Below are 22556 nucleotides of genomic sequence, written 5' to 3' on the forward strand. Positions count from 1 at the left end.
AGGCTGGATTTGAACTCAGCAGTTATAGGGCATGGATTGTGGTGACAGGCTGCATGTTTCTATGGGATGTGAGGAGTTTGATTTTTTTTTAAAGTGATGATTCATACACTGACTGAATTCAACAGTTTTTGAAGTAAAACTCATGGATATTTCACAAGAAAGAAGCAAAGATTTGAACCATAAAAAATAAACATAATTTTCTAAATCAGTAATATATGTTCTCTTTTTTATGAACCTGTTAAGATTTAACTTGTGACCCCTCAAGGATTCAAACCCCTGAGTTGGGAACCAGTACTTCAGGAAAGAGCTTACACAAAATATCTTCCAGGACTTTTAAGGAATATTTACCTGGATGAAACATTTTGTCAGCATGTAATATTTTTTGGAAAGAGTAACTTAACATCTCATGAAAAGCTTGTTTTTGCTGCTCTCCAGTGGTTTAACTAACTCACCTTGCTGCTGTGATGTACAGGTGTGCCACAGGAACCTGTGACATCACTGTCAGGTGTGATTACAGGTGCAGCAGAGCACACTTCTGACCGCACACCTGAAACTTACCAGAGAGGGCATGAACAAGCAGCAGTAACTCCATCCTTCTCACACATTTGACATGTTTCCTCAATAGCAGACAATTCTAGATAAAAATAGCAATCAGGAATTAATACATTTAGCAAGATTCAAAGCTGTAAAACCAATTAGCTCAGATCTGATCAGTTTCTTTGTATTTGCAGTTACCCATACAATGCGCCTCAAAGTATGCTGACACCCAGTTCCACAGCGGAAGACCTTTTACATCCACAAAGCCAGATCCAGACAGAAAGTTTGGTGTGCAAGAACTATACTGGCCTGCACAGAGTCCTGACCTCAAACCCCATCCCTGTCGACCCTTTGGGATGAACCAGACCTTGTGGCTGCCTGGGAGAAAATCCCTGTAATCAGGTTCCAAAATCAGGTTGAAAGCCTGAAACCAGAAGAGTGGAGGCTGTTAGAGCAGCAGGTTAACGACTCAGAATGAGATGATCAACAGTCAGACTGTGACAAAATTAAAGGGAAAACTTAAAAAATAGGTGGAGAAACTCATCCACAATCCCCATCCACAGGAGAGGAGAGGTCACTGAATGATTTGATGAGTATGAAAATGATGAGAATCATATGCTCTGACCTTCACAGTCAGATGATCTCAACCCAACCGAACACCTATGGGAGACTTTGGATTGACGTGTTGAACACTGCTCTCCACCACCATCATTACAACACCAAATGAGGGGATATGTTTAGGAGGAATGGTGTTCAGACACTTGTCTGTACATGTGAGTGTGATGTTCAGGTGTCCACATATGAGATTCAACAAACGCTTGCTAGTGGACACAGTGACCAGAAGGTGGCAGTGCACTACCACTCTTCCATAACAGGATGCCACACAGCAGTAATAAACCCCATTATAACCACAGTGAGTGACATCAGATAATAGAGGCTGGAATTACCCTGAATCTTAAATTATTGATCACCCACTAATGCTTTTTTGTCTGGATCAGTGTCATTATTAGAGCTGCTGAGTACGAGTGTGTGGGGGCTATTTATAAAGCTACACTATATGACTAGAGCTGAAATGACTGGCCAATTTATCGATTGGTCAATCAACAGAAAATTAATCAGCAACTATTTTGATAGTTAATTACTTTTTGGAGTCACTTGTCAAGCAAAAACACCAAGGATTTCCAGGTAACAGCTCCTTAAACAAAACAAAACTGTTTTAGTGAATATTTTTGGGCTTTGGACAGGTTGGTTGGACAAAACAAGCTGTTTGAAGATGTCAACTTGGGCATTTTTCACTATTTTCTGACTTTTTACAGAAATGCCCCAAAACAACATGTTTAAATAATCTTAAGCTCGATATTATATGTTCCTTGTAGTGGATTTGAGAAGTAAAATTTAAGGTCAGTGATTTTCGAACAGCATAACTGAGCACCCACTCAACCACACACAGTATACTGTCTGTAGGTGTTAAATGTAGTTTCGTAGCCGCAGTAATATCCACTGGCAATCTCTGGGAGGTCATAGTTCTTATAATATGTATCTACCCTGCTGCAAACAAGTGAACATTACACCAGGTCCTGGCACTTGGTGATAATGTAATAAAAGAGGCAGTGATGAGGACTCAATCTGCAGTCTTCTCCCTGCCACGTCAGGGAAACACGATCATATTTTATTACTGTTAGCAGAGGATTTGAGGTTTGTGTTAAGTTATTCATCCCGATACCCTCTGCTTGATATTAGAGTGTGCATCTAACAGCCTCCCTGTTGCCATCAGCTGCTGTGACACCCCGCCAAACCCTCCCTGCCTCTCTCTCTCTCTCTCTCCTTAGAATTAATAAAAAGAGGTTTTAACATGTCACTTCCCTTCCTTTTCACTCCCAAACAATCCCATGAGACAAAGTGGGAGAAGGGGGTTTAATAGGCGTGGGAGGATGCAGGGGACGTGGGAGTTGAGCTGGGGCTTTCCGTCTTCCTCAATGTGGAAATTATTTATTGCTATTCCTGCTGTGTGTGTCTAAAAGTTTAATGTCCCCATGAAAAGTGGCTTTACATGCAAATGTGGGTGTAGTGTATGTGTGTTTTTCCTCCCTCTTTTCTCCCCTGTCATTTGCCTCTAAAAGCTATATGAACAAGGCACCACCGACCAGCTTGTTCCACATGACTTCCACTGCTACACTATAAATAGATCCATTTACATTGCATTTCATGGCTGAGCTCTCTCTCAATATTTCAGAGGCCCAACAGTAAATTGACCATTAATCATTTATTACTCACTTGTTCATCTCATTTTGCACATAGCATATGTGTAGATATTACACAGCGTTTGCAAAAGGAAGATCTGTTTTTTTTTATTTTTTTTTTTATCCGTATTTTTTGATATTTTCTGTCGACAGAAACTGAAAGCATGAAAGAGAAGAGATGATGTTTGCTGAGGGAGTCTGTAAGCTGCCTTGCTCGCCTGTCACCTGAGCACATCTCGCTCATGATTTGTGTCCAGTCTAGTGGTCAGATGACAGAGGCGAGGAGAAGTCGGTCACCTGTGACTTCCTTTTGTGAGGAAATGTCTTTCCTCTGATTCGATTACACTGTGAGATATCAGCCTGTGACATCCAACGTGCTCCTTTAATGAGTTAAGTGTTGTAATTTACTTCCATGTTGTACCAACTTTTCCTCTTCCTGCTTCGTCTACAACAGAATAATGTTCGACAGCAGGTGTGAACACAAGACATGATGGGAGTCGAGTGAGAGCGAGGAAGTGACAGTTTCTCTACTGGTGAAGAAGTCAGAGTCAATCCTCTGATTTAAAATGTACGGTGACACGTCTCTTGTACTGAATACAAAATATTGATTGAGTCTCTGATTGATTCTGTGAGACTGAAACGAACCATTACTATCACTGAATCATATGTTTAGCCACTTACTGTATATAGAATACACCACCAAACTACCATAACAATTAAGATACATGCCAGTGATAGTGTTTAAAGCAATTTTGGACTGAACGGACCGTCAGAAAGAATCCAAAACAGCCCCGACATGCCAAGATCTTATCAAGTCATTAGCAAAAGATTTCTTACCTACACATGTAGCAGATACACAGCAACATCTGTGTGTGTTCACCTGACGACTGAATGCAGATATTCGCTCTCTTTTTTAGCTCTCATTATGTCGACACACTCCTGAGAAACATATCTGCCTCTGTAGCAGCTGGGTGCTTGTTTGGTTCATTTCTCTGCCATTTGAAACTGGACAGGCAGCGTACAAGCTTGTCCGAGCTTCAGCTCTAAGAAACAGCTGTCTAAGGTTTTATATGTGGGATTGGTGAGACTCTATCCTGTAGTCTTTGTTGGGACAGGAGAAAACTTTAGCTTTGGCTATTTCTTTACATGTTTGACTTTCTTCCACCGCTTGTTGCCAATGTTGTCTGTCTGCTGCTAGGTGATTGGTTGTACATATACAGTTTGCTAATCAGACCTTGTTTGCTGAAGACGAAGAAGAAGAAGTCTGCTGCTGCTGGAAATGGGAAGAGTGATATCAGACCCTGTGGGTTGTACAGCCAGAACAATGAGGTAAACGAGGCTACAGACATGCATAATGGCCTGATAATTATTGATGAACTCTTCACATCGCAGTCATCTGATTCATTGTTCACGAAAAAATATTGATCAGTGGAGCTTTAAGTGTCTAAAAGTGGTGCTTTTGCTTTAACCTGTTACTAGACACCCACATCTTTGTTCACAAGCCCCAAAAGTAATGTACTGAAAATAAAAAGGTTACGGTTCTTCAACCATTTTGATCACAGTCATAACACTGGTAAAGGTAACTCTTTAAATGTTACAACCAAAAAGTCAGAATGAGTAGAAGAGATACTGAACCAAAGTTACAGAGGCACAAACATGGCAAACGTATGTTTTTTTGGCATAAAAAGGGAATATAAGGTCTGTAAGGAAATGACTTTGGAGTGGTAGCCACAAGTCTGATATGGGGATCCCAAAATGCTTTGCAGAAGAGACTTTTAAACAAAGTATAATTTGTCAAAGTGGGACAGTGTCTTTCAAAAGATTAAAAGTAGATAATTTAGGAAAATATTAAAATAGCAATTAAAGTAGTCAAAAACATTTATCGTACTTAAAAAAACACAAGCCCAATATTTGTACAGATCGACTCTATTAAGTGTATAAAACACAGAACCAGAACTCCAAATGACACCTGTCATTGTGCTGCTTTGTTGGCAGTATTTCCCATTCACATTGACTTTGTTAAAAATATGCATTCAGGCGTTTACACTGATCTGTATAAAGATTATATAAGCTCTGAAACAGCCACGTCCGGAGAAAATCCTCCATGGCGCTGTCACATTTACATTCTCCACTTTTGCCAATCGAGCCTTGATGGAGTCGTACATCTGCGCGACATCACAGATGCAGAGAGTGGACAGGCTCTGCTGGCTTGTTTCTCACTATACGAGGACGAGCAGTGAACGTGAACTGTCCCAAGGCGCGTATTTAAATGCTGAGAATCAGCGTTTTCCCTCTTTTATGTTGTTACTCCTGCATGCTTTAGATGACATGTCTCCCCAAAGACGAACTCATTACCTTTCCCTCCCTGTCAACCGTCCGAGCTAACAACAAGCTGACAAACTGTCCTCTGGGCTGTTTAACCGTGTCAGGATTCCTGCACACATTAGACTTGTTTTTGCTAAAACAGCCACATTGCTTCATAGAAATCCCTACAACACATCTTGCATCAAAACCTTTTAAATCTCTCTTATCCTCTTCATCATGACACAGATTTTTCAGTCTTGATTGGATGATGGAATACTTCATTCTCTGTCTGCATCATTGCATCTTAAGATTTGTCTATTACGTAATGGTCTAAAAAAAGACCACAACAGCCCAGGAAGGCCTCAGCTTGTGTAAAAATAGAATGGTAGGCACAAAACGATCTGGTTATATATAGCAACACCCCCCCCCATCCACTTCTAAGAATAGCAGGAGCGATGTTTCATATTCTTAGGACTATGCCTTGTACTTGCCAGGATGTTTCTATCCTTGTACTTTCTGAGTGGAGTGGACAGACGCTGCCTTCTGCAGGGTTGGTATAAGTTTGTGTGTCGGCTGCAAGGTTTTCAAGGTGTGTGTCATCAAAATTTTGCACACCATTCCATATCCCATAACTCATTGCCACCTATTTCACCATGCAGGCAACTTGCAATTGATGAGCTTATAAAGGGGACGGGGGAAATAAAACTGGCAGAAATGGCAGCTCGGAGACGCAGGTAGCTCCCCATATAGACGCAAGTGATATTAGATTCACGCTGAGCTTGTTCAAGTCTGCCTTATTGCTTTAGAGTCTCAGCGCTCAATGTAGATGGTCCCTGTTGTGAGAAAAGCCAGGACCTGCGATTCCCTCAGGTGCATATTAAGAAGTTAATTTTTGTCAGAGAAAATGAAACTGTAAAAAGAAAATGAATTGATCTGTTTTATGACGAACTACATTTCGTCCGGAGAGAGAGAGAGAGAGAGAGAGAGAGAGCGAGCGAGCTGCGTGGAGCTGTGGTTGAATTTGTGTCAATTGGTGCTATTCTTCCTTTTGTGTGGTTGTTGGCGTGTGTTCCCCAGTGCTCTGCTGCCGGTTTTTTCATTGTAGTTGTCTCGAATTGTGAATGAAACTCCTCCTTATCTATTGCTGGAACCTGGTTTCCTGTTTCGTTTTTGTTTTGCCCGTTTTTTAATTTTTCATTGTTACTTCCCTTTACCCCTAGACTATTTCTGGGGACGTAACAATTTGGGGGTGGGTCCGGGAGCTAGCCAGGACAAAGATATCAGATTTAGGGTTTTGTTTTCCGGTGACAACTGTGCTGAGTGTTGGTGAGTGTGTAAGTGTGTCTTGTTTACCTTGTTTGTTGGTGGCACTGCTGAGTTCAGCCTTTCAAGTCGCCTCGAGCCCGGCACGTTCCAGAAAACAGGTAGGTGAAGTTTTTGTTAGGCAATAACTGTGCAGGTTTGTGGCAGCAAGGCTGCAAGTGAAATCTGTGTGTGCACTCCAACATCGGCCTTATTAACTTGTCTCTGTAGAGTTGAGATAGGTGGTTACCGTGGTGTTGCGTTAGCATAGCTAGCCTGCCGCAGTGGCAGTCAGGCTACTAGAGTGGTGAGAATGAACCAAAACAACTAGTTTAAAGTCGCTGTAAAGCCTCATTAAGCTGAGGGGATTTGCAGAGTCGGGTGAGTACATCCACATTAAGCCAGCTAAGTTTGTTAGTGCATCTTTTTCTCCCAATTTCAGTAGCTACATCCAGGTTAAAACAGTGTTTCTCCACCCAAATGAGTAGAATGTAGAATGTTAAAATGGCAACTTGGTGTATCAGTACATACTGGGTAAACACCTTTCTTCATCAGCGTTTTTAGCATTAACCTGGATTTATGTTAATTTTGTCAGATGATGTCACAATCATCAAATAATGATATGGTCAGCTGGGCTGATGCAATTTAGTTGTTTACCAACTGAGAAGAGATTTTGCCATTTTCCTGTTGTTGGAGCAGTAGTTGGCTTTAGTAATTATGACTGGAGCAAAGCAGGAAGTGACTTGACAATGTCTTCCAGCGGTTGATGGATGTGTTGACAAAACACTGGACTTTGACATGGGAGACGGCTGTCTGTTTCCTGTTTCAAACAGACAGTAAACATAGTTTCTTTTATGATCATGATCGTTCCGCAGCCTGTTATTCCAACCAAGATAACATACATGGTATAACCTTAACAAGGTACTGATTTTAACCCAAACCATGATCTTTCCCTAAACTTAACCAGGTTGTTTTTGTGCCTGAACCTAACCAAACCATATCATTGTTACAAAATAAAAGGGTTAGTGGTTTATATTTCAACAGTGATTGTTAACAGTTTATCTGTGGCATGTCTCCTGCTGCTGGAATGCCACTACTTCAGGAAACACAAAAGCAGCATTTTAAAAGTTCAATGTTTAGACATGACTTAAATGATCAATCTAAATTGTTGGTGTTTCATTTCCTGCCACTGGATGTTTTTTAATATTAACGTCTTTTATTCAGCAGCTGTTGGTTTCACACTACTAGCTTTGTATCATTTTTATTATTGTTGTTTTTACTTGGGTTTTTAGCTGTTGTATTTCTATTCTTATAAAAGGTACTACACAAACAAAGGTTATAATTATTATTAGTCACAATATATTTCCAGCATCCCTTCCAGCAAAATACTACAGATGTCTACTTTCTGCAGCATATTGATTTCATTAATTGTGATTATGTTATATTACATTAACCTACCATACTTCTGTTGTGTGCATGTGGGGCTTACAGCGCCAATTAAAGGTTCTTATTATAGCTTTGAAGTGGGAGGTGACCATAATAACATAATAACTCAACATGAAGTTAAAAGTCATATGCAGATAAACATGCAGAGCAGATAGCAACGAGCGCTCATTAAAATCGTGGACAGGACTGGAACGAGGAAGAGATAAAAGTCTACTGGCTGTAATTAGCACACTGTCACTTGTTACAAAGCAGCCCACGCTCTTAGCATGTCAGATCACTTCCCGACACCATCGACCGATTGTTGTGCTGCTATTCCGAAGAGCAGGAGGCAAACAATTCATATCCGTCAAGGCCAGGGGTCTCTAACCATCGGACGTTTTCAGTGGATCTGTCACGGGACATTTGAGTGAAAGCGTGTAACAACTGTGCCAGATAATAAAGCAGAAAAGCCTCACATTTAATAGAGAAACACTGGACTGTGTATTTATAAAGACAGGCGGCTACTACACACACGCAACATTGCCTCTGCGTCTCTTACTGCATGGTCAGCTCAGCAAACCACTGAAAAAATAATGTACAGCACACAAAACAGAAGATTCATGTGATGCTTTTGTGCACAAACCCTGTTTTTTATATGGATTATGAATCTGGTCTGATTTGCTGCACCATGAAGCAGATGGTACCATGATGTTCTGTTATTTTTGTGCTGGAAAAGCCATCTACTTGCTTTTTTGTCTCTCCACACGGTACTAAATAATAAAGCAGAGATTCCATAAAATGTGATCGTACAAAGAATGTCAGTGTCATATAATGTAGAAAGTAAAAGGGCTTTGTGGAATCCTTCAACCGTGAACTCCAGATGGCTCAGTGTGAGGGAGAGAAACCCCTCAGTATTTGACAGTAATTTCTCCAACGTCTGACTGCTGCTGTTGTCACGTGAAAACTTCATAAACCCAATAAACCCCTTTCAAAACCCAGCAGGCAGACTTGAACCCCCCCCCCCCCCCCCCCCCCCCCCCCAAGTCTCAGTACAGGCGTGTTTATATTAGTTCCTAAAACACTGAGACAACAGTCAATAAATACTTAAAACTGAAGCATGTTTACTTCTCTTCAGTTGTTTTCAGCCGTCAGAGGGAATTAAATGATATTTCAACTACCAGAGTTCTTTTACCTGCCTCTTTCTCAAATCAGGCTAAATACACAAACTAGTGAAATACACAACTGGGATAATACTAAAGATTTAGTTGAATGAAAACACAAAGATTCAGGATTTTGCAGGATGCAGTTTGTGAAAGTATGTTCTTCAGAAAACCTGAAATCCACATTCAAATGATTGTGTTTTTGGGGCGTTGCAATGGTTTTGCACTGATGTATGTGGAAAGTTCAAATTTGCTGACTACAGTCTGCCCTGACCTTTCAGAGTGCAATGGCTGAATGGTACTGCTAACAAACCAATAAGTTGTGTTTCTGAATGAAACTGTAGAATAACAAAAAATCATCACATTGAGACTAAACTAGAGATATTTGTTGGGTGAAGTATCAAGCTTTAGATTCAGTTACAAGTCTGAGACAAACCACAGTCTGAGTCTGTGTCCTGGTCCAACTACTGACAACAACATTCACATGGTAACCTGATAAACAGAACATTTCTGGGGAGATTATAAAACTTACAAGTAGTTAGACTCTAACATTAATGTTTTGGAAATTGCTATTTACCCATAAGTTAGCTCCACGAGAATCCTGTGTAGAACAAAGCAGAACGTTCAGAGCAGGAGCCGTTTCTCTCTCCATTATGATGCAAATGTTCATGTTGCACGGAGGCAGTTCCTGTTTAGTTCATTCATATGTTTCAAAATTCATCAGCACAAAGTTCCTCCAAAACAACAAAGTGGTAAAAACCAGTGGTAAACTGGGCTAAAAGCAAAAAGCTAACATTTATCTGTCAATTGCGCAACATTTCAACCTGCAACATCTTCACCAGGCACACATCTACGGTGGCCGACAAGGGCAAATGAGCTGCAAAAAACGACGCAGATTCAAAAACACATATGAAAATACACAACAAAAAACAACAACAGGAACGTGCTGCAGGAAGCCAAAACAAAGACATTCACAGCAAACATGCTGCAAATACAGAAACGCTGCAACAACAAAAACACACAAACCCCCAAAACAGATGCAACAGAAAAAAGCGCTGCATGTTCAGACAACGCAACGGAAATGCTGCAGGCCTCTAGGGGGAGCGCTAAGTGGAAACCCTTGATCATAAGATCGAGCTTCAACCCGAGAGGCCAGACCAAACATACTCAGTGAAAGCAGAACCGACAGAGAGATCTGTGTTGTCAGGCCTCGAGAGTCAGTTGCTGAGACAGGGACAGGTCTTGAATAAAGTTAATTTTCTCCTGATCCGTCTGAAAAAGGCTTTAGAAAAATGGATTCAATGTTTATTTCGGTGACTGTGGGGGCGAAAGAATCTGTCATAATCTGTGAGCACGTTCACTTACACACAGATACGGGAAATAATTGAAAGTGAACCGTCTCTTTTCTCAGCTGTCTCTGGTCTGGCCTCTCAGGTTGAAGCTCGAGCTTATGATGAAGGTGTTGCACTTAGCGCTGCCCCTAGAGGCCTGCAGCCAATCCGCTGTGTTGTCTGAACATGCAGCGCTTTTTTCTGTTGCGTTTGTTTTGGGGGGTTTCTGTATTTGCAGCGTGTTTGCTGTTAATGTCTTTGTTTTTTCATTTGCAGCACGCTCCCGTTGTTGTTTTTTTGTTTTGTATTTTCGTATGTGTTTTTGAATCTGCATCATTTATGAATTTGCAGCTTGTTTCTCCTATTGGAAGTGTCGGCCACCGCACACATCACAAAACATGTTTACCTGATGAAGACGTTACAGGTCAAAAATGAAAACTTGGAAAGTTCAGTGTGCGGACTACCTCTACTTCTCCTTTGTTGCTGTTTTTTTCTGCACCGATGTTCTGGGCTTGCCTGTGCACACTTCTCCTGTTTTTACCTTCCCTTCAAGTGTTTTAATTCTCTTAAAATGACTCTGAACTGGTTTTTATGCCTCTGATTCTTTTAATTGTTCTATCTGTTCTCTTTGAAATGTATTGGTTTTATTGATTCTATTTCATTTCAGCCATTGTTAAGCACTTTGTAAGTAAGTTTTTTAAAAGTGCTCTATAAATAAAGATTATTATTATTATTATTATTGTTATTGTTATTCACCTTTTTTGCTTTAAACTGAGGTAAATGATGATGGTGCATGAGTTTAACTCTGGTAAGCAATGCACCACTACTATACTACTATATACTGCTATAATTCCCATTATGTTGAATCACTCAGTGATGAACCAACAGTGAAGTTTGTGGCTTGCTTCTATTATTTATCCTGCAGTGTATTTTCCATTGGTCTAGATCACTGTATTTGTATCAGTGACTGATGACCTCCTGGTCGCGTGACATTTCTTGAGTGTTGATGAAGACCAAGCTGATGTTAGGCTGGTGATACTCTCTATTATAATTATGGTTAACAAAAAAACATTGACGAAACAATCCTAGTATTCAAAGCCTGATGTATCTTATTCCTCTGTGCCGTGGAGCTTCACTGTTGACCAAAAACTGTTGCACTGGGTGACATGTTGCTTGATTACCATGAACACACACACTGTTATTTATTTTGACTCATTCCCCACATACACTGTCCTGCTGCCGGAGTTACTCACCACAGCACCAAATGTTTGTTAATCCACTGCTGAAAATAGTCCCCAGTAAATGGTTTTCTGCTGTTTGAGAAACATTTAATAAAAACTACAGCTGCTTAAAAAAAAAAGAAGAAAGAAACTTTACATTAGTTTATATTCGACCTGTTTTTTAGCCGGAGCAGTAGGAACAGATGGTCTGGTGGGTGAGTGTCACAGTCAGGGTAGGGGAAAGTAATGAGAGACATTTGTTTTCTTCATGGCATTTGTTTGCAGTAAGAAAAAGGCAGAATGATGTCGGCCTTATTTTCTAAACAATTGACTGCTTTGTGAGTGTAGATTCTGTCATCAAAATTCAGGCAAAAGGAGGCTGCGTTTCTCAGCCAGTCTTTGGAACGGTAGCGCCTGTCACCCTGTTATAACAACGCAGATCTTGAGATGCACGCTTTAAAGGTGTAATGGTGTGAAGCACATCTATTCCAGTGTCCTGGCTGATTTAAGACATTTTACTGGCATCGTCAACCAGGACAGGTGCCTGTCAACACGGACAGCTTCTCCAAGAGAAAAATGCTGTCTGTGTTGCAGTAGCCCACAGATCAACGCATTAATGACGTTTTAATCAACACTATGGATATTTTTATAGAAAGCTATAATAATACTTTTTCATGCACGGCACCCATTGAATGAAGGAACCCCAAATGAGTTTAACTCTTTTTTGAGCATAGAATAAAGAACAAGAACGGTTTGATATGAATATTTATTTAAAGACTTCAATTCTTACAGAAATAGTTGTTTGAAATCAATCTTTTGTGGCTTCCATTTTTCCAATTGGAACAGTAAAACCTGTGCTGTCTGGTAATATCACTAACCCCAAGAACTGATCTTTAGTAAATATGTATCAATGGACAACTTTCATTTTCAATTAGTCTTTTAGTGTAATTACAAGTATCATGCAAAAGCCATGAATCACTCTTTTAAGATTCAAAATGAGGGTTGATGAAAAAATAACAACTGGGTTAATGATATGGGTTTTGATAAAAAAATATGACTGTAAACATGGCTGTAAGAGGCTGGACGACGTTGTTCTCAGCTGAAAGATTCTGTCTCTTTGCTGAGAGCGAGACAGCCCAGTTTCTTTCTGTTCAGATCATCCTCCCTCTTATTCACATCACTTCAACCACTGGGTCTGAGAGAACAATGCTGAGATGAGTCTGACAGAGGAGTGGCTGTGCATGGATGCACCAAAAATAAAAAAATAACCCAAAGAAAAACAAAACAGAGAATCAGTCTTCAAAAGAAACATCTGAAGGCATTGCACAATTCCAAGATTGATCAGTGAGATTTTTAAGGCAAAAAAGTTTTCTAAAATACTCTGAAATAACTCGCAAAGATGTCATATTACAATTTTTTTTAAAAGCCACTGGTGCATCTCTGTTAGAAAAGACCTAGACATGCACACTCAATGCATGCTATTAAAAAACATTGGGATAAAACAGGAGATTCATCACGAGCATTCAATTAAACCACTTTGTTAATATTATAAGGTACAGTAAACAACTTCCATGTTATACGTGTGAAGATTACATGGGCGTTCATATGGCCTGGCATGCTGACATGGCGCCGCCTTGGCAGAGTGACATGGGTGCAACGATGAGTGGTGGGAGGCAGCGAGGTGTAAGCCGACGTCATTAAAGCTTGTTTGTCCACCAGTAGCGCAGGGTTTTTTTTTTTTGTTTTTTCTTTTCCCCTTGTAGTGTCCTATACAATAAATGCTTATGATTGTTACTCCTACACTGACTCAGCCTCAGAGGAACAGTGATTTCACACATCACAGCCACATGTGACAAACCCAATGGTATATGTGAATCCTTCCACCTCCACTGGGTTTCTATACAAACAGCTTCTTCTTCCTGAGGGCGATTCCATGCACGCCAAAGACGAGATGCTTTCAGACCTACTGTGTACTTCACAGTGTAATATGGTAGTCATGTAGTAAGATGTAGCTTTGCAGTCATCTGGAAAGACTTTCTCAACCCCTCATAGTGTTTCTTGATATTAAGACAGGGTTGTTGGCTGAAATATTTGTAACTGTTTAAAATAATTTAAAATAGCATCTGTCATCACATGTTGAAGCTGTGAGCCTGTGGCTATTGTAACGGCGATACTGGGCATTTAAAGATTTTGGACGGTGGTGTCTTTTTTTCCTGCCTTTCGATAGCAAAGAATATAAGCAAAAGTGTAGAAAAGTTGTAAATGGTGGGTTTATCGGCGCTGCGATCATTAGCAAGTCCAACTAACTAGTTTACAACTTACAGTTGTGAGGCTATTTGTAAGGTTTCTCTGCTGCCACATGAGGTTTCTTGCTGGGCGCAGGTGGTGGTGATGACAAGCGGTTCAGCCATTGATGCGTTTACAAGACAAGAGGTTATAATAAACCATCTGAGCAGCGCTATGTCTTCAGGGAGGGTTGGAGGCTACAGTGAGTCGCTATCGAAAGTGAGGAGACGGGCCGGCGCTAGCTGGTTAGCATGCTAACTTCAGTAGAAGGCAAGACGTGATAGAGACAAGAGTTAACTCTGGCGTTGCTTTCCACCTCTGCTGACAGCTGTTGGTGAGTGAATGGATGAAGTTTGATGCTGGACTCACAATGTTTCTTCTGGACTGGTAAGTAAACAACTGCTAATGCTAATGTTAGCTATGTAAGGATAGCAAAACTTACAAATAGCTCCTTCATAACTTCCATGACGAAGGAGTACATTATTAACAAACAATAGTTTATGGGGTTACAAGAAAAAAAAAAAGAAAACAGACCATGTCTGTAATCTGGCTCAGGTATATTATGATTGTCTATCACTATGTGTATTTTGATGAACATCTAGATCCAATTGCCAATAAAAATTTTCAAAAGATTCTCTATGATCAAACAAATTACAAATTTAGACACCTTGGCAGAGGGTTCTTTGCTTGTCCCTACATGTATGTAATCCAAGTTTCAAGTGCATCCAAACAGCTTGATATCTGGGACATAAAATGTGGTCACAGGACACAAAACGTTGAGAAACCCTGATTTTACTGATGTGAATATAAATACCAAATCACTTGATCTCTGAAACCACTGTTTCTCTGGGAAAACAAGCAAGAAAACCCTTAATCTTCACTCAACCCTCACCTTGTTATGTAAGTGTCATGCATGTTTCATATACAAATACATGTACTGGATGTACAGTATATACGAGAGTGTGGGTGTGAGATGAAGTTGACATCTTGTTGTGATAAATAAATGAAAGGCCCTGCCTTGTGTTTCAGGAGGAGAGTCACAGAGTCCTGGCAGTTTGCTGCAAGTCAGCTCTCCAAACAACAGATTACAGTTTATACAGAATATATATTTACACAGACATATAAAAAGACTGTTCCTGCCTGATCTGGTCTGATTTGGTTCAGTCTGGTGTTGCTCCAGTCTGACACCAGACTTGAGACCAGTGCTACATTGTGCAATTCGTCATCCCCGCTGCCTTACGGGGTCCCCGCCATGACACAACAATACAGAAGAGTACAAAATCTATCAGACCCACGTTGAGGGACCCTATTCAGTCAAATTGAATAACCAGCTTTTCTGGGATGAGTCTCAGCCAACAAAGACATGCTACACTTAACAATATGTCGAATTTGGCAGACAAATGTTGCTACTGAGTCTACTTGATCACCAGGTCTACCTTTAAACATCTTGCACACATGAAACATACATTGTTATCTGACCATTCACTCATAAAAAAATACAGGCCTGTCGTTCATGATTTAAATATGAATAACTTATGTATAAACATGAATAAGGCCTGTTAGTCATGATTTAAATATGATTACAGGCCTCAGTATAAAATGTAATACTAACATCAGCAGTAAAGAAGCAGCATTACACATACAGTATACTGACCATTACTCAAAAAAGGCAAAATTTTGTACAGCATATAAATATCTAAGAAAATGTTTCACAAGCAGTTTTTAAGTAGACATTTGAATTAAGCAAGTATCTGATAATTCTGAGGCGTGCGTTTAGAAAAATGTTGTAAACTGTCTTTAACATTGATTCCTTGACTGAATAGGGCCCGAAAAAAGTTCTGATGAGCGCTACGGTTTGTATTACACAGATACAGAGTAAAATGTACAAACACTGTTCTTCACACACTGACATGAGTTGAAATGGGGTAGTGGTAATGGCTGTAGCCTGATAGGAAATGAATTGTGCTTTGCTTTAAGTCACATTAAACTTTTCATGTACACATTGCTGGGCAAAACTGCAGGGTTGCATTTGAGTTTCACCCTGTAACGCGGCTAAAAGTGACAGTGCAGTTACCTGTTTTGGATTTGGGTGTTTCCCCATTTTTAAAGGAAAACTCCACTGAAAACTGAAAACTGAGGCTTTAGTGATCGAACCCTCAGAAGAAAAGCTCTGAAAACTGTGTAGCTTGCTCCTCTGCAGAGGGCAGCAGCTGTGGTCAGCTTGGATCAAGAACAGTTACAACAACTTTAATTCAAATCTAATAAGTTTTGTTATGGAGAAGCTTTGTGTTCACGTAGGACCTCATTGTAGTGACAAGTTGTTCGCGAATATTGGTTTTCAGTGCCATTAAATTTTCTCATGCCTCAAGCCAAATTAACAACAACCAGCTGTGTTGAATAAAACATGCACGTGTTCCATTTTATGATTTCTTTGGGACGTCCCTGTTTTTAATCCCACTATGAGACAAAGTTTCAATTCTTGCTCGCAAGCGTTCTGTCTTTTGCTACTTCAGTGATCTTGCTGATGTTTTGGCACTTTAACTCAGCAGAAACAGCTGAGACGCAGAGCCTCATGCTCTGTCTCCAAGCACTTGTTTTAATAAACCTTGTTCATAAATGAGGATACAAGGATATTTGTCCATTTTAATATTACATGATTGATAACTGCTTCATCACCCACTTACAAAACTCTGTTGAGCTGTCAATGAGCACAACACTTAGAGAATTTGAATTGAATTGCAACAAAAAGAGCCAATGTGGAAACAGGGAGATTTCCACTGGAGTCTATTGTAACTGTTGTGAATGAAGAACAGCTGCCGCCATCCTCGTTCTAAGCTACTGAACTACAAAGAATTCAGAGCCACCTTCCAAACCCTCAGGTGCTGTGTGTTTGATACTGACAACACAGGTTTTCTGTAGAGTTTTCCCTTAAGGAGATGATAAGCTACATGCTACTAAACCTTTCAGATTTTTACAGGCATCAACTTTTAGTTACAATGTTTGACAACATGGAACTAAAACCTGTCCTCACAGTCATTAATTTGATCCATATGGGTGGCTGTTAAAAGAAAAGCATGTGTCCATCTTGGCGTGTTGGTGAATTGATTTCTGTGCATTTATTAACAGTGTGTTGCCACCACGAAGGTGTGAGTCCCCTGATCTGATAGCAACCAAAGTGCTGTAATTCTCAGCCCACAGTTTGGCAAATATTTAGTGTAACTTTAGTGAGAAAGGTAAAAATGTGAACTCCACAGACTTATCAAAAATCACTGACACACCAACACTTTGTTATTTAATCAACATTTTCTTTTTTTGGCAATACTAAACAAAGTGAGAGGTAGAGAGACGTAAAACAAAAGAAAAATGCTTCTAAAGCACAATGTTATTCCATGAAAAGAGACTTTAAAATGTAACACACAGTCAGGTTCGGTAGTGAGACGTGTGTTTTTGACACCTGGGCTTGGAGATCCACATTTCCAGAACCCATGGACGACACTGTACCTGTTAATGTTATCTGACAAAAGAGTAAGGCTGGTTCAAGTCCCTGCTGCATTTGATTTAACCAGACTCCCAGGAAGCACAGCTTCCTTTTGAGTCAAGGCAGGTGGACGGAGCAGAAGGTAGGAGCGTGGGAAGATTTCAGGCGGATGATGGGCTTGTTCTTAATGAAACATGGCAGTGGTGGCGGCGGTGAAGTGGTGGGTGGGGGGGTTTGTGTAGGAGGGACAAAGCCCTGAGTGCAGGACAACAGTGCATGCTTCTCTTAAACTAGCACATGCTCCATTTATTTAAAAAAAACACACTCTGTAATGAAGAATGTGGCACCAAGGCCTAAATGTTTTTGTACAAATCCACAACCTCCAGTTTCTGCAGCTGAAAAATAGGAATCTGAAAGGTTTTCACATTAGTCGGTATAAATTCCCTCCTGAAAAAAATTCTCCACTCCAGTCCTCAAGTTTGTAAACATGTATATATCAGAGAAAGACATGATTTTGTGAACGACAGAGGAAGTGGAAATAGAAATCGCAAACAGAAACATGAACAGTGTTTCGAAAAAGGGCCTCCACAGTTTGGAACCCTTTCAGCTGCGACTGGTCAGTTTCTGTCCTGTTCACTCTTTCTGGTGCAGTTAGGTGATCTCAGACCCCCCATCACAACCCATCAAAAGCCCCACCTTTGTCCAGTAAGGGAAAAGTCCCTTCTTCTAAAAAGCGGAAGCTTCCCACTCGGGCTTATCCGCGTCACCGATCATGGCCAAACGTTCCCGAAAGTGCAACATGAGAGAGCAGGCGAGGTTTGCCATGAGCTCAAAGCCTCCAGTGAAGAGCAGGAAGAAGAAGAGGCAGAGAAGAAGAGAGTAAAGGCCAGTAGGGTTGGCTGGCCGGCGTTGGAGACAGGGCTCTGCCTTTAAATTCGGCTTACCCGTCTGGCGAGAAGGGGGTGGATGGCTGGTGGTGGGCAGGGGGTGTAAGGAGGTGGCAGGGGCCCGGGTTTGATGCCTCTGGTCCTCATGTAGGACAGGAACTGGTCGGGGATTTCAGCAAGCACTTCTTTAGCCAGACGAGCCATGCTGAGGATGTGGTTTCCTCGTCGGTCGATGTAGTCTCTGAAAGGAACAAACTGAGGAGAGGAAAGGAAACAAGGTTAGGAGGAGAGCAGACGAGAGGAAACAAGAAGAGGAGAGGAAAGAAGAAGAGGAGCGGAAACAAGGGGGAAAGGAGATGAAACAAGGAAAGGTGAGAAGAGGAAACAATGAGAAAAGAGGAAACGGATAGAAGAATGGATGAAACAAGGAGAAGTAAGAAAACAAGAGGAGAAGAGGTGAGAGAAAACAAAAAGACAAGGTAAGAAAAGGAAACAAGGAGAGGAGTAGAGTGGAAGAGAGGAAGAGAGGAAACAAGAAAGGAGGAAAAAAGGAGAGGAAAGGAGAAGAGGAAACAAGGTGAGAAGAGCAGAGGAGAGGAGAGGAAACATGGAGAGGAAAACAGGAGTAGAGAAGCAGAAGAGAGGAAACAAGGAGAGGAGAGGAAACAAGGAAAGGAAAGGAAACAGAGAAGAGGAAACAAGGAGAGAAAAGAGGAATAGAGAAGAAGATAAAGTTAAAAATAAAATATTTAGTTTATAATTAAAATATCAGGTCAGAAAAAGAGAAAGAAAAGAACAGAATGAAAAGGACAGAAAAAGGTGGATATAGCTCAGAGAGGCGATGCAGCAGGAAGGAGACAGAAAAATGGCAGAGTGAGAACAAGAGCACAGCAGAGGGTCAAGCACCATGACCTTTTCCCATTAATCATAAATCCTACATTTCTCCTGAGACATTCTGCTGAGTGAAAAGCCTCACAGCCACTCAGCCGTGTCTTTGGGAATATTCTGTACCTGAACAATGTCCCTCTCTGCGTATCGTCCTTGGGATGAGATCCTCTCCTCGTCTCCGTCCAGCTCGATCATTTCTGAGGAGGGAAGCACATCAGTCACGGCCCGTCAGGAGACTCGGACTGCTATGTCAAAACTACGGCGAGCAAACACGACACGCGGTTTGCGCGTTTTAATCTGCTGCAGCCATTAGCATGCCACTGGGTTACATTGCCTTGGAGTGTTGACAATGCCAAACGCGGCAGGAGTACACAGAATCTGTGTCTCTGAATGTGAAGCCATCGGGCTCTGAGTTGCACACAGGGGAAAACAGGGGAAACATGCTAGAATATGTGAGCAGAGCCAGTGATGTGCACCATAGGGACATCATGCAACCATGCACACTGACTTCACAGCCGTGATAATTGTTTAATCCTGTTGACTTTGCGGGCAAATTGCTCATCACGAGTGAGCTTGTTTTTACGGAGGACTGTTCTGTGAACGGTAAACATGAGCGTTAACGACACAGTAGAGAGGTGGGGATTGTGGCCCTCGTCCATTTAAAAAAAAAGAAAAGAAAAGAAATCCACTTAACCTCGGATGCAGAGGAGATGGGGAAGAAAAATTAAGGGGAGGGAGAATGGAGGACAGAAGAAAAGGAGGTCTGCACAAGGAAGGGCTGAACCAGGGCTGGGAGGCGAGATAGGAAGTAGAAAGAAGGCGAAGGATTACTGCATGCAAACACACACACACACACACACACACACACACACACACACACACACACACACACACGCATGCTCTTCACCCTGCTTACCATCAAATTCTGCTGGTCCAACCCCAACTATTATAATTGACATGGGAAGAGATGCGGCCTGTAAAGGGTGGAAAGAGACAGAGCGGCGCATCAAAGGTGGAGAAGAAGCAACGTTCATTCTTTTCAAAATTTGCTATCTTAAACGCTGCAGGCTGTCAGTGAAATACCACCGCAAATTACTAACTGTAAGTTAACACTCCATAGAGAGCAATCTCAATAGAAAAATTCTCTGCTATTGTTAAGACAGACGGGCTTGTCCACTTCCATCTGCCCTCTGCAGCCGGTCTCATAAAGCCTCTTGTCCAGCCCGTTCTGGAGGTTCTAATTTCATGCATCTACAACTTTGTCTAAATCTCCCAAAGCTTGACAGTTTAAAAATGACTCCCATTTACATCTTCGTCTGCCCTAAGCTGCAGCTGAACTGCTGCCCTGCATTGCAATATTCTTTATTAAATCTTAGCCGAGTGGGACAGCAAAGTACAGTTGGAGTGATGAATGATGAATGAAGGTTTTTCAGTGTTTCATAACTTTAGATGGATGCCCAAACTGCCTGGAAATATGAGGGGCAGGGATCCTCCGTGGGCTAGTAAATAATTACTCTCAAATCTTACTTTACAATAACATTACATCACATGGAGGCGCAGGAAGGGAAGGGAAGGGAAGGGGAGGGAAGGGGAGGGAAGGGAAGGGGAGGGTGGTGAGGCGATGCAGAGCAGCGAGTGCAGGCGACTGAGGCTCCAAATATGTGAGCTCACCCAAAATCCTTACACACATGAACTCTGATCACTCTAATTACAAAGCAGAGTTATTAGAGCTGAACATAGCAGGATTGGGGGACGCATGGGGAGGTGGAGTGGCCGACCAGGCCGTACCCTCTCTTCCCTTACTCTCCTCATTAGTGGAGATGAGAAAAAAAGAGAAAGACAGCAGATGGACTGCTTTTCATATTCTCTCTTTCATTATAGTTTGTTTGTGAGTTTATTAGGATCTCCATTAGAGGCTTAATCATTGCTGGGCCTCCAGGGTCCTCGCATGTTTTACAGCCTATTAACTGAATGAATACAAGCATATAATCCATGGACTGTTGCTGTCCATAATACTGTAAATTCCACTGTACATTTACTGGTTCAGATGTTTTTGAAAAGGCCTCGGCAACATAAAGTCTTCCTTCTTAAACATAAAGCTCAAACAATAAATAATGTGGTATGGTACTGTACATTGACTATAGACTCCTTGGTCTGCGCCATGTCTGTGATCACGCCGTCGGAGATGATGAGGAGGATGAAGTACTGTGATCCGTCTGTCACCGCTGACGCATACCTGGCACAGAAAGAGACAGGAGGTCAGAGGACAAATGAGCAGAAATAAAACACAGACACGGAGGTGGGAAGCCTGCACTTCTCCAACACAGACAGACATTTGATTTTAACATATTATCAGTATTAAAAGACATCGTTTAGTTTTTTTTCTGTTCAGCTGAAAACTTACTGTTTATAAGGAGACTCCACTGGCCAGTCTGTCATAGCGAGAACTTTGTGAGACTTTTCATGTTTTGAACAGTTAGCCCTGGTTAGAAAATGAATCTCTCGAAATATCTGCTGCAACAGTTTTGACCCTTCCCCCATCTGTCTCACTGAAGTCCACCAACTTTATGGAAGTACGACATTAACTCCCTGAAGTGGTGGGCTTTAATGTACCTCTGTCTCAAATCCCATTCATCGCTTCAGCAATTTCCCTATTACATAATATCACATGTTAGGCTATTTCCCCCCAGAGATCAATACAATTCTTATTTTACTGAAGACAAATGGTCCAGTTACAGTGTGTGCGTCATTCCTTGTCCAAAATAACGTACGTTATGTAAAATGTAAATGTAAAATTAGCATTTTTCTAGTTCTTGGCTGTGCAAATTATTCTGAAAGATCTTTGGTATTTAAAGCACAAAGTAAATAGTGATGTGACAGCATTTCACTGTCTTAAATCACAGTGTTGTTTTCATTGAAGATGTATTTCAAAACTGTCTACTCTCACCCAATATCTATTAAAAGATGTTTTTTAAACCTTTATTTTACCAGAGATACATTATGCTGCTTACAAGAGAGATCATTACCATGGAAACACAAACAATTTAATATCATACAGAGCATACAAAAGCACAATAAATCTCATGGAGGATATCTTGATACAGTGTGCAGGTATTACACGAGGAAGGAGGAAAAAATGTATTATTGGTAGTAGTATATTTTGTGCTTTAAAAAGACACCTTGGATTTCTTTTTTTAGCTTTAAACTCAGAGCAGTTTTATGTTAAATAAACCAGGGTCAAATGTTTGAAGTGATGTCGCAGGACAATGTCACTTGCACAGACAGTCAGACAATTAGAAACCTGACGTGACTTGGTGTCACTTTTTATCTTTTAGCAATGTCTTCCTGGGTTTTAGTCAGATGCTCCACAGACATTAGTGAGCGTTGTACAATGCAGCTATTCTCAGGCTGAGTGGGCGGACGGCACTAGCAGGGAGAGATGGGATTTGAAAGCCGATGATGAAAGGTGGGAAAAGTGCTTGTTACAGTCGGTCTTTA

The 22556-nt window shown here is 41.1% G+C and overlaps 1 protein-coding gene across 1 annotated transcript in view; it reads right to left on the bottom strand.

The window, feature by feature from the left end:
* Window positions 1-18212: 18212 nt before the first annotated feature.
* The window catches only part of LOC111229790 (copine-8-like), a 62586-nt gene continuing 58242 nt past the window's right edge, over window positions 18213-22556 (bottom strand). The window contains exons 18-21 of the mRNA XM_022756260.1: window positions 21192-21294; window positions 19975-20032; window positions 19182-19255; window positions 18213-18425 (exon numbers count right to left, since the gene is read on the bottom strand). Of these exons, the coding sequence (XP_022611981.1) occupies window positions 18213-18425; window positions 19182-19255; window positions 19975-20032; window positions 21192-21294 (448 nt within the window). The remainder of the gene's footprint in view (window positions 18426-19181; window positions 19256-19974; window positions 20033-21191; window positions 21295-22556) is intronic.

Source organism: Seriola dumerili, unplaced genomic scaffold (genome assembly GCF_002260705.1).
Source record: "Seriola dumerili isolate Sdu_G_001 unplaced genomic scaffold, Sdu_1.0 BDQW01000242.1, whole genome shotgun sequence".
Lineage (NCBI taxonomy): Eukaryota > Metazoa > Chordata > Actinopteri > Carangiformes > Carangidae > Seriola > Seriola dumerili.